We start from the raw sequence: 12,354 nt of genomic DNA on the forward strand, positions 1-12,354 counted from the left end.
TTAAGATCCCCTGAAATGAATTTGTTTCGTTGACAACGGGGGTCTAAACCTTAAATTTTATTAAGAGATATTTCCTATACTGCAATATATTTATATACCACCGTTCGTCATAAAGGCAATGAGTCAACATCTTACAAATACATTTTACAATTTTAGTCATAAATGTAATTTTTTTTTTTAGAATGAACAGAATTATATCAAGACATTTGAACACAAATCAATGCTGGTAGAACAACTAGCCGCACACGTGATGCGATCTACCGTGAAAAGTGACGAAAATATGAAATGAACAAAAACAGATAATCAAACTTTGCTTAAAACCATACCAAGTACCAGCTGGTGCTAAAAACAATCAATAAAGGAAGTTTCGTTTCGGTCACAGTTATTATTAGGCGGCTTAACCTTCGCCTTATAATGAATATTAAAGTTACAATATGCAACCGCTGCAACGGAAACGGCATTAATGCCGAAGGAAATTCATTCGCAAAAACGTTCCAGTTAATTCGACACATTTAAACACAAAAACCTTTTCAGCTTCAAGCCTAATTCTTGGGATGTAAATTACAAAACTATGCCACAAAAGTAAAGAGAAGGCCGCGCGTCAATGTCTAAATCCAAACAAACAACACTAATCTGATTCGTAATACTAATACATTATGTCGGTGCTATACAGAAATTAAAAATTTTCAATTGATTTCTTCTATTTGTTCAGTAATCATCAAAGTTTCTTACAAAATCTACAATTTCGCCAACCCGTATCCTGGGAAATCTCATGTATTATTGTGGTAGTAGTGAGAAATGGCTTATATTGCTGGGTTAAGTCTGTGTCTTCGTAAGTCTTGGCATACATAAATTCGCTCCTGTGTCTGTCCAGGATAAAATGTATATATTGAGCGCAGGACACTGGAAGTAGCGTTCATAATCCTAGGTTTCCTAGTGAGACTCCCCGTTGATCGAGGAGCCTTCTCCTCGTGGGGATGAAGATCTGGAGATCTCCTTTTCCGTGTTATCCGAGTTGGATCCGCTCTGGCTGTGGTGGTCTCCAGATGTCGCGATAGAGGAAGAACTGGAGGAGGGTTTTGTTTTCTCCTTAAAGTCTGTTATGATAACCGTCAGATCTCCCACTGTCACTTCCAGATGCTGAGCGCTGCTCCGGTCCACATTTTTTAACCTGGGCCTGTGGGGCGGAGAGGAATCAGATTAGACGGAGTGATCCTGCGTTAAAGTTCTTAAAATTATACAGATACACCTCATCACCTCATTTTCTTGTGGCTATTCTTTTTCAGCATCGGCTCCTTCTCGTTCTTGTCTTTCTCAGTCCTTTCCTTTTTTTCTTTCTTGGGCTGTGTGGGTGAAGCAAACTGCTGTGGGACTTGCTGGGCTACCAGCTGGGAAACGGGACGAGGCTTCCTGTGGAGAAAAATGATGAGAGAAAAATAGGCAAGAATGAGAGGCGAGAAAGCGAGATGTGAGAAAGGACTATGTGGGAAAGAGCAAGTTAAAACAGGCGAGCTTGGAAGCGGGTTGAGAAATCTTGCCTGCATAGAGTAATGCGACAAGAATGTGCTGAGAAACTGGTTGCTTTTCCTCTCAACAGCAGGAAGACGCAAACACTGGGAATTCAAAGAGTATCAATGCAGAACTATTAGCTTATTGTTTAAAAATGCAAACCGATTGTCTGTGTCGCTTGCTAGGGGGAACATCACTATTCCTGTTGCTCAGGGTTTGTTCAATGACAAATGCTTCTGCATTATGGGTGGTTTTCCGCATTTTGTTGCTTAATTGGTTTACTTTATATTTGGTAGACGCTTTTATCCAGAGCAACTAATACATTTTTCAGCATGTGTTCCCTGGGATTGAACCCGCAACCTTTTACGCTGCTAATGCAATACTCCACCACTGAACAGGAACAGTTACAGGTTAGTAATATGTTAATATGTTGTTGATAGGGTTTCCTTTCTAATAGTGATGCACCAAAAAAAAAAATCTGGGCCGAAACTGAAAATTCTGGATGCACTTGGCCGAAAACTGAAACGACTAAAGTTTCAAAGTTTTTGTATAAGTAGATTAATATTGTTATTAATAAGTTAATTTAATGTGTTCATTCAATTCATTCGTTTTTCAGTCCCTCCAGAAAAACGCGATTATGCGATCGCATTATTCAATGCATAATGAGCCAAAGTCCACATAATCCGCGGGGGCCGCATTTTTTAAATACGCCGCACTTTCGCATCAATCAAAAGCTGCAAACAGTTTTTGCAAGTTCACACAGTTTTTGCAAGTTCATGCAATTTTGGCAAGGTCCCGCTATTTCATGGCATAAAATTGCATAAATATCCCACATATTCCATCGCATTTTATAAGAAAACGTGCCGCAAGATCAATGATTTTTGCCCGCAACAATCACAAAAAAAACCTCCACGTTTTTCTGGAAGGACTGGCTATTGGAAAAAAATAGTGCCTTAATTTTTTTTAAGTTGCCTGTCAGCATTTTTTGAGATTTTCACTAAAGTTTCACAAAATGCCTTCCTATACATATATTAACACACAAATATATCAAATGAAAGAACAGACCCTCTGCTTTCAAACAAATAAAACGCGGAATATGTAATAGCGGAATTACATATTACCGTAAAAACTCATGAGGAAAGCATCATTAGCAGGGAAATGTTTTCTCTTATTTGACGAGAAAACTCATCAATGGCGGGGAAAGAGTTAAGTAAGCAGACATATGTGCAACATTAGAGAAAATTTGAGTGGGTCCAATCTCATTGGTCTTAAAAAGTGTGAGTCTTTAAAATAGCATAAAAAATATATGTTGACACAGTAATAACATAATATATGTTACCAAGCAACATCTGTGGTATTACTTCATATACGCTATATCGGGCATTGGTTTCGGCTGATCATGAAGACAACAAATCTGTACTCTGTGTCGGCTACAAAAATCCCTAGTAAAAATATTAACTTGCCCTGCCAATATTTCACTGGCCCCACCACAAAAAATAGCAACAAAATAAAATGGGCCTGGTTATTGTTTATATTGTTTTTAAACTATTTTTGGCACCCAGATGCGTTCTCTGGTATCGAAATTTGGCACAGCTTGATTTAATGCAAATTGATACTCTGTAGTACCATCATAATCAGGTAAAAGTATATAGTACAGTAACCCACCCAAAAGTCTAGTTACAAAGCATCTAACGCATCCAAAACTATATTTTTTCCATTGCTGCTCTCTGCTTTGGCGACACGCAAACACTCTGATTTGACGAATAGCTTCCCAGTATCTATAGTGCTGGTGCAACGTTTATGTTTTCATCCATTACCCTTGGAAGCTTTGGGAATAGCTAATGAAGTTACACATTGTGAAATTAGGGCATCAACAGCCTTAAAGTAAAGCAGCCAAGAACCGGTCATTAGCATTGATCCTAAGCCCAAGTGAAAACTCTCATTATTAGATGTTGGCCTTTTGCATGTCAAAACCCCGCAGCCGGTTGTTGATGCCTAACACCCATCATGCTTGCTGCTGTTCAGAGAAAATCAATCAATGATTTTTGTAATACATTTCCTCTCTGCTGGAAAAATAACATTAATGCTAATCCTGCTGATTTCTCAAGCCCCTTTAATAGGGAGAAAGAGATTTTGTGAAACTACTTGCTCACATGTTGCGACTAAGCTCTGTATAATCCTAGCTATTATTTCTGCCATTGCAACTTTGCGCTATAAGTAAGAGATAATGTACAGGTGGTCGGTGACTGTACATTACCCTACTTATTATATGGCTACTTACAAATAAATATATATAAATGGTCATGAAACATTGATATTACATTACGTTATGTGAGAACAAAGACAGCAGATAAATACAAAGCACACATCTAACGGAGCAATGTAGGAAAGATTTGCTTGGGAGAATGGTCAATTACAGTCATGTTGTTATTATACTATTGGTCAACCGATATGGGGTTTTTAATGGCTGATGCAATATTAAGAAAGCAATTTGGCCAATATAACACAAATGTAATAATAGTAAATGAGAGACAAACAGAAAATTGGTGATGCTCAATAAATATTTGTTATGCATAATATATAAATATACCCATTTTAAGTACTTGAAAAATATTTACAAAGACATATGCATGTACAATGAATCCAATACCTCACAGTACTGTCTGAAAAAGACGTAACGTCACATTAAAAAGTAAATAATCATTGGCAATTTGACTGTCAGACTTTGGTTTTACGGTTTTAATTACATACATTTTAATTAAGAACAACAAACTTAGGAACAAAAAGATTTATTGGCAGATGGCAATACATTCGTCTTATCCACTGCGCCATCACCACCCCATAACATCTTTATAATATATCGGCCGATGGCAATACATTTTTGTCAAATATCGGCTGCTATATCGGTCTATCACTATCTTTATAATCGGATGATAAATCTTTAGGAACAGAAAGATTAGTTGGTTGATTATAAAAGATTTATTGGCCGATGAGGATACATTTTTGTGGCCGATATACCGGTCTATCAACATCTTTATAATCGGATAATAAATCTTTAGGAACAGAAAGATTTATTGGCCGATGGCAATATTTTTTTTTTTTGCCAAATATCGTCTGCTATATTGTTTTATCACTATCTTTATAATCGGATGATAAATCTTTAGGAACAGAAAGATTAATTGGTCGTTTATAAAGATTTATCGGCCGATGAGGATAATTTTTTTTACCGGTCGATATATCGGTCTATCAACATCTTTATAATCGGATAATAAATCTTTAGGAACAGAAAGATTTTTGTGGCAGATGGCAATACATTTTTCCCCAAATATCGTCTGCTATATCAGTCTATCACTATCTTTATAATCGGATGATAAATCTTTAGGAACAGAAAGATTAATTGGTCGATTATAAAGATTTATCGGCTGATGAGGCTACATTTTGGCGGGCGATATATCGGTCTATCAACATCTTTATAATCGGATAATAAATCTTTTGGAACAGAAAGATTTATTGGTCGATTATAAAGATTTATCAGCCGATGGCAATAAATTTTTGCCAAATATCGGCTGCTATATCGGTCCATCACTATCTTTATAATCTGATGATAAATCTTTAGAAACAGAAAGATTTATCGGCCGATGAGGCTACATTTTTGCGGGCGATATATCGGTCTATCAACATCTTTATAATCGGATAATAAATCTTTAGGAACAGAAAGATTAATTGGTCGATTATAAAGATTTATCGGCCGATGAGGATACATTCTTGTGGACGATATATCGGCCTATCAACATCTTTATAATAGGATAATAAATCTTTAGGAACAGAAAGATTTATCGGCCGATTATAAAGATTTATCGGCCGATGCCGTTAAAAGTTTTGGCAAATTTTAGCCGATATATCGGCCTATCAACATCTTTATAATCGGATGATAAATCTTTAGGAACAGAAAGATTATTTGGTCGATTATAAAGATTTATCGGCCGATGGCAATACTTTTTTTGCCAAATATCTGTCTGTCACTATATTATATATTAATATTTAACTTCAAAATACATATCAGGGACTTTTTTCTAGCAGGGGGATGGTGCTTAATAACTTTAACCGTCCTCCTAAGAGTGTTTTATAAGGCCACGCTATACTGTAATTTGTAAAACAAGTCAATGTCAGCTTTTATCTCATTTACAATCAATCACATGCATCTCAAGATGTCTACAAAGACCATTTCTGTTACAGAAGTTCTCAGCTTTCCCACATTACTCTTTCACCCCAGCCAAGAGTCTCTTAGATGTGTTCATATGTGCATGTTTGTAAAATGGTGTAATGACTGTACTGGGAAGAGTTGTGTACTCATGGGTTTAAATGATGGGAGGGGACATCATGATTAATGCGCTACACTGTGTGAACATGCAGTCTCCATACTGCTCCTTCCATCGCTCCACTGCCAAGCCCCTCGTTTGACAGATGGCCCTTTGCCTCCCACCGTCCCAGATCTCCCTTCCATACTGATTTCTGCCCGTTTTTCCAAGCTTTTGCTTTTCCGCTACCTTCTCTTAAAATCCAGCACTGCAGTTCTGCATTGCATCCCTCTGGCTTTAGTTTCCAGGTCCCTTCTGCTTTCATCAAGGGCCCAGAACGGTTTCTGAATCGAAATGAGGTCACTTGTTTCTAATAGTACACACAGAAATAGCAAAGTTTATGCAAAAATGTGTCTACTGAATAATAACAGACTCTTGTAATTACTCCTTAAGGTGGCCTTTTTATGTGCCTTTGGGTTAATTTAGCAAAGGCATGCCGGGAAGGCTTTCTCAGACTGCATTAGTTTCGCCTTTTTGGGCAAAGAGATGAGCGATCGCAGTGCTGCACTTGGGAATTCTGCAAACATGCAATTAAAGTGAATTTCACACGCTGCTTTGCCTTCCTTTAAACCGCACAATGTGATAGGTCATAATGGTCGACTAGTTAATTTCTGTTTATATTTTTTATATATATTTTATAGAAGTGGTGCTTCAATTGGGATACTGATGGCATGCTGTGCAAGGTAAAACATCTTTGAATTTATTATGGTGCGCGCGGCAAAAATTACGTCAACTGGGAGTGTGCGGTCGTGCGCATTGGGTACGGCAATTTTTGTAGATGCGAGCACGGCTCTGCATCTGAAAATGACCGACCTTGAGGCGATTCTGGCCGAACAGGCAAGCCTGTGAGACGTATCTCTTTTATCAATTCATGCACAACATTGCATAAACTATTTATCTGACACTCTTAAAGTCTGGAAACCTTACCAATAAAAACAACTTCTTTACGTATGATTAAGAACTACTGGCTTATATACACTGGATGAAGAATAAAATATAAACCTTGAGATTTCTGTACTGTTTGTTCAGTAAAACTTTAATGAAATGATAATGTTTAATAAAGACATATTTAAGATTAGCATTTTATTCATGTTCTTATATTTATACAGTGAACGACTTCTATCCTCTTCTTTGTGATTGTTTTTGACTCGATTGCTTGCGTCGCCCCCTGTCGTTTCAAAGAAAAGTGCAACAGCGAGCATGTCAACTATTAACGCCTCGTCCGTTTATTGAGACGTGTGCGAGATGAGTGAAGGCTCGCGTTGCGGACCAAAGTGCGAGTATGAACAAAGCTTCAAATAGTCTTCTTTATTTTGATCATCTTTCATTTGAATGTTTTCTGTATTTTTCATTATTTATGTTACTTTTCGGTTCATATTGAAATGGCTGAACAGAAGAGGGCGATGTTCTTGTGTTTTTATGGCATGCAAGTGTCAAGACCACATTATTTATAATCTACTCATTGAAAATTTGTTTACCATGCTTACCTCGCTGTAGCGTTAATATATTGCGTTTTGATTGTGATGTAAAAAATGGCCTCCGAGTGAAAAGACTTTCAAAGTTTATTAAAACTATGATATTTGTACGGTTTTTAATTTCACATTCATATAGCCAATTCCAGTGTTAATTTATTACTCCATACATGTGTTTATAGTCGGGGTACCCTTTAAAAGCATGTCTTGAGACCCCTACAATCTGTGGTGCTCATTTGAACAATTTTTCCAAACAAGAATTCGTCTTATGCGAACACTGGCTAAGAAATGCATTCCCCAGGGGTAAGTAAACCCAAAACTAGTCAAATAATACAGGGGATTCTTTAAGACTGGTTAGTCAACTAGTTGTTCGAGCAACATAAACATGTCTCATGTGTCGCCATGTTTTTCGCAACTATACGCGCATTTGACCATAAAGAACAATTATACCAACGACTTTGTCCTTTGTTTACTAATCATTCACAATCGAAATAATTCACGTGTCATCATCACCTCTCCGACACTGACGACCATGAAGGATGATGGGTTTGAACCTCTCAGCGATACCCCAGTAGAGCTCACAGGTTAAGTCAACAAATTATAACTGACTGCCTTAAATTTGTTATGACAACACAGACATACATAACTGTCAAGTCAAATAAAACTCACATGCTCGTCTGGCGAAACAAAACATATTGTGGCTTTCCTTTGCTCAATCTGTCATCGGGAGAGGCCTTGAGTAAAATCTGGCCTGGTCTAAAAGGGGGTTTGTGTCCGTGCTTGTTGCAATTGAATGGTGTAATATTCTCTCCTGCAGAATGACTCTTTTCGCCCGAGGGCAAACAGTGTCAGTATGCTGAAATTAGATGTTTGCTGGCTAGTTTGGGGTCGGGTTCACATGAGGAGCTGAAGCTTCATCAATTAACTGTCAGTCTGTCAGCATGAGGGAACAACCAGGTAAACAAATCACTCTTTTCGAACACGAGCAAATAGAGCCAATGCTGAAGCAACACTAAAGTGATCATTTGGTCGGGAGCTTGTATCGCTAATCTCAAGCTGGGTTCGACTGAAAAAATATAGTATTTATTCATACGTAAATGCTTAAAAAAGCTACACGCCCTATCCGAATGACGTATTTGATGAAACAGCCAACAAATGTGCTCTAAATTTACACTTGTATCATTCGCTGCCATGCATACATTGGGTGCTAAATCATAGCCATATCAAAGACTCATCCACTATCCAGTGGTTGCAACCACAATTTAAATCAGGGCTGCAAATAATGATACTTTTCATAATCGATTAATCGACTGTTTTTTCCGTTTGATCGACTAATCGGCTAAAAACAAACATTTACGTAAATTTTTTCACTTATTATAGTATCAAGGCACTAAATTAGGGTATGCATGTGTAAAAGTGTACTTTTAAAAGTGCAAACACTACTACAGAGTTTTACTTATATAATCGTTTTGATATTTTAAGACTTTAAAAAATAATTTTAAATAGTAAAACATTTTTAAATGTCAAAAAATGTATATTTTTTTATGAAAAAACCCAACAACAATAAATGTGTCCGCGCTGTCGACGGTGGTGTGGGAGCATGTGACATCACAGACAACGAATTTTATTATCGATTTTTATAGATTAGATTCGATTACTAATCTAAATGTAAACCCCTTTCTTTAAAGAGCACCTATTGTCCAATTCACATTTTTAAGTTTCCTTTGGTGTGTAAGTGTGTAATAGTACGTTAACGATATGCAAAAGGTACAAACCCCAAAGTAAACAATGACACGAGTTATCGTCTCCAATGTAAATCTCTTTTCTACGGATTGTAGGCAACAGTTTACTTCCTGGAATTGGTGATGTAGTAAAGACCGACATTATCATAATTCCTACCACTTCGGACTCACAGCCTGTAAGTTAACTCCTGTTAGCAACCGAATCTTTCAAACATGGTAAGGAGCGTCACATTTCCGGCTGACGTCAGAGGTTTTCAGGCCAATCACAACACACAGATTAGCTGGCCAATCAGGGACATAGAGTTTTTCAAAACTGTGCGTTTCAGGAAAAGAATGAAATCTGGAGCTACAAAAATGTACGGTATGTTGAAAATAATGTGTTTTTTAACTATTGACCATGCAAACACATTGTATTATACCAAATACAGAAAATAACATTGTTTTTAGCAATGAAATAGGTGCTCTTTAATACCCTTATAGTTGGCTGTTTAGGAGAATAACGTACGAAAGCAGAAATAAGTCACGATCTTTGCCTCTACACAAACAAATGCTTTGTAAATGTAGCATAAAGCAGAAGTACGAGTCTTTCAGCGTCAATCAAGTAGAAAAAGTGTAACAAAAATGAATTTGCATTTAGCTTTGAGGATGCATGCATGCATTTAAAAAGCAGTCACTTGTAAATTAATGTCCCATAACTATCACAGTCAAGGGGACATCATCATTAAAACCATCATTTGTGTCTGTCTCAGAGGCATTAAAAGAGGGCAGATGTGCAATCATGCTTTTATTTATGGACACGGGTGTCCATGTGTGCACGCGCATGATGCCTCTTTTGATGACAGGGTTCTTGATTAAGCCGTTGAATGCAAATGAGTTCAGGCTGTCTGGACGCCAGCTGCTGTGTTGACCTGGACGAGTGACAGCTCCCCACCCCCACGTAAAAACACCCGCCTTCCTTGCACACGGTTTTGCAATGAAAATGAACATTTGTTGGCTCTGTTATGATACCTTAATTTAGCAACTGGGACTTACGATTCGAGCGCTCAATGATAATTTAGCTTGCATCGTGAAAAAAGCGATAATTATCTGGTGCTATCGAGAGCCAAGGTCCATCATCATCTTAATCTGTTTCTTTTCGTTTCATAATAATAATAATAGAAATGTTTACTTCCTGTCTTGATCTTATCTTAATGACATAAGGGAGGTAGACGATTGCTAACGCGGAATTGGTAAGAGTGGATTATTATGATAGAGAAGTTGAAGGTGAGAAAATACAAGCCCATTAAATGTTCCTTTTCTGATGGGGTCATTAGCGCTCTCCTGGGTCACTGCCATGGGATTGATGCATTTAGAAAACATGGGAAAGGCATTACCCAATGCTAATTGTAAAGCCGCAATTGCTTTTTGATTGCAAATAATCAAGACTATAAAATCGCTGGCCCCACAACTTGGAGATTACGGTAAATGAGTACGGCAAATGGACGTTTAACTGAACAATAATGAATCTGTGTGCAATGGCTCATTTAAACCTCCATTTGACTTCTGAAAATCGAATCAGTGCTGATTTTTAAGCCCACAGTGAGATCATTTTGCAATGCATTGATTTATATACATTACTTATGTATGCGCTTTTAACCAAAGCGACTCGCAGTGCATTGCATGACATACAAAAATTAAAGGTGCCGTAGAATGTAAAACTGCATTTACCTCAGCATAGATAAATAATACGAGGTAATGACATATCATGAGCCTCAGTCGTGATTGTTTCCCTATTCTTATGTAAACCTGCTAGCATGCAAAAGACCGGAGGAAAACGGGCCAATCTTCACATAACACCAACTTTGACATTACAGTCGAGATGTACACCCCAACATAAATTACACATTAAAATACGCACAATGTTTTTACAATGCTAAAAACAAAGTTGCTAGTTAATGCTATATGCTAACGTTTAGGCTGAAGTTCTAATGTTTACGTTACAGTTACGTTTTGCAGGTTCATACTGAAAAAAACTCAAAAAACGTCCTTTTGCGAACAATTAATTATTCCTCAAAATTCCATTTTTTGATACAGGCTCAAACATACGGTTCTGTTTACACGCAGAGCTACTGAAGGGAGCTGCTTTGTGAAACAGCCAATAAGAGCAGAGCTCAACATTATTATTCACAACCCTTTCAAATAAGTTAATAATGGACCATTTCGTTCTAAAAGCAAATCCTATGGTTGTAAATCGACATGTAAACCATCTCTAGATCATTTTTAAACTTAATAAAGCCACATACAATTTAACATTATTTCAGTGCATTCTTTGGCACCTTTAATGGAATACGTTTAGTCATAATCAGAATAATACAAGCATAAACGTACAAATTATACATTATATGTTCTTACGTAGTATTTTGGACATTACAGTCACGTGAGACATTCCTAAGCTTCATTTGTATCCGTATGTGCGTTCCCTGGGATTCGAACCTACGACCTACGCTCCGCGAACGCAACGATCTAGAGCTAGTTGAATGCTTTCTATGCGTTTTGAGTCCTGTTTTCCCAAGCAAACATAATGCGATGTACTCACCGCGTTGACGTTCCTTTCCTGACATCGCACATCATGCATTTGAACGCTTCGGCGCTGTTCTTGAACGTGCACACGCTGCAGTCCCAGTAGCCGTCGTCGGAGGAGGGCTTCGCTTGCCGCTTCGGCCTTCAAAAAGCAAAACAAACAGAGTGAACATCACACCTCGAACTGTAGGAATCTCCGACACACTCATCTAGTCTTATCCGCGTACAAAGTCACGATTCCCGCCCGGCGGGAGCGCTTTTTCATTGCTTTGATGATACTTTAGTTCGTTAAACATACAGTCCGCCATGGTGGCCACTCTGTTGCGTCTTTCTCATTCACGCACACACTCAGCCTAATAGTCTCTTTTTATCGGTTTTATCTCCGTATGGACGGCTTTCTCGGTTTGTTTTTACCTTGTAGGACTTCTCTTGTCTCCCATGCTGTGGAAAGTTTACGCGAAGCGTTGAAGGCACGGCCGCCTCTCGCGCTTCAGTCGCGATGCGCGCTCTCTCTGTTCTCCCAGGCAGGCAGCTGTCGTTGAAACTACAGCGCGGCGGCTGCGGTCATGTGACCGGGCTCCGCCAATCCGGCGCTCGTTTATTTTCTAAAAGGGGTTTCGGGGCCGTAGGGTTTTCATAAACGAGTCGTGCTTAGTGCTTTCTCAGAGGTCCACTCAGGTCAGTCACTGAGGATTGGGTAATTTCCCCCCTCCT

At 38.2% G+C, this 12,354-nt stretch overlaps 1 protein-coding gene across 1 annotated transcript; it reads right to left on the reverse strand.

Moving 5' to 3' along the window:
• Positions 1-42: 42 nt before the first annotated feature.
• On the reverse strand, positions 43-12,213 carry yaf2 (YY1 associated factor 2). The gene is made up of 4 exons (XM_065289803.1): positions 12,055-12,213; positions 11,657-11,782; positions 1,258-1,410; positions 43-1,177 (listed from the first exon to the last, which is right to left on the reverse strand). Exons 1-4 carry the CDS (start codon positions 12,078-12,080, stop codon positions 934-936), a joined length of 549 nt encoding a protein of 182 aa, XP_065145875.1. The 5' UTR covers positions 12,081-12,213; the 3' UTR covers positions 43-933.
• Between the last annotated feature and the right edge of the window lie 141 nt (positions 12,214-12,354).

This window comes from Paramisgurnus dabryanus, chromosome 1 (genome assembly GCF_030506205.2).
Source record: "Paramisgurnus dabryanus chromosome 1, PD_genome_1.1, whole genome shotgun sequence".
Classification (NCBI taxonomy): domain Eukaryota; kingdom Metazoa; phylum Chordata; class Actinopteri; order Cypriniformes; family Cobitidae; genus Paramisgurnus; species Paramisgurnus dabryanus.

What these genes read in the sequence shown, in the direction of transcription:
- yaf2 (XM_065289803.1), bottom strand. Translation starts at nt 12,080, where the DNA reads ATGGGAGACAAGAGAAGTCCTACAAG. An exon ending in GACAAGAGAAGTCCTACAAG is followed by an intron (nt 11,783 to 12,054) that starts GTAAAAACAAAC and finishes TGCTTTTTGAAG; the next exon opens with GCCGAAGCGGCAAGCGAAGC. An exon ending in AGGAAAGGAACGTCAACGCG is followed by an intron (nt 1,411 to 11,656) that starts GTGAGTACATCG and finishes TTTTCTCCACAG; the next exon opens with GAAGCCTCGTCCCGTTTCCC.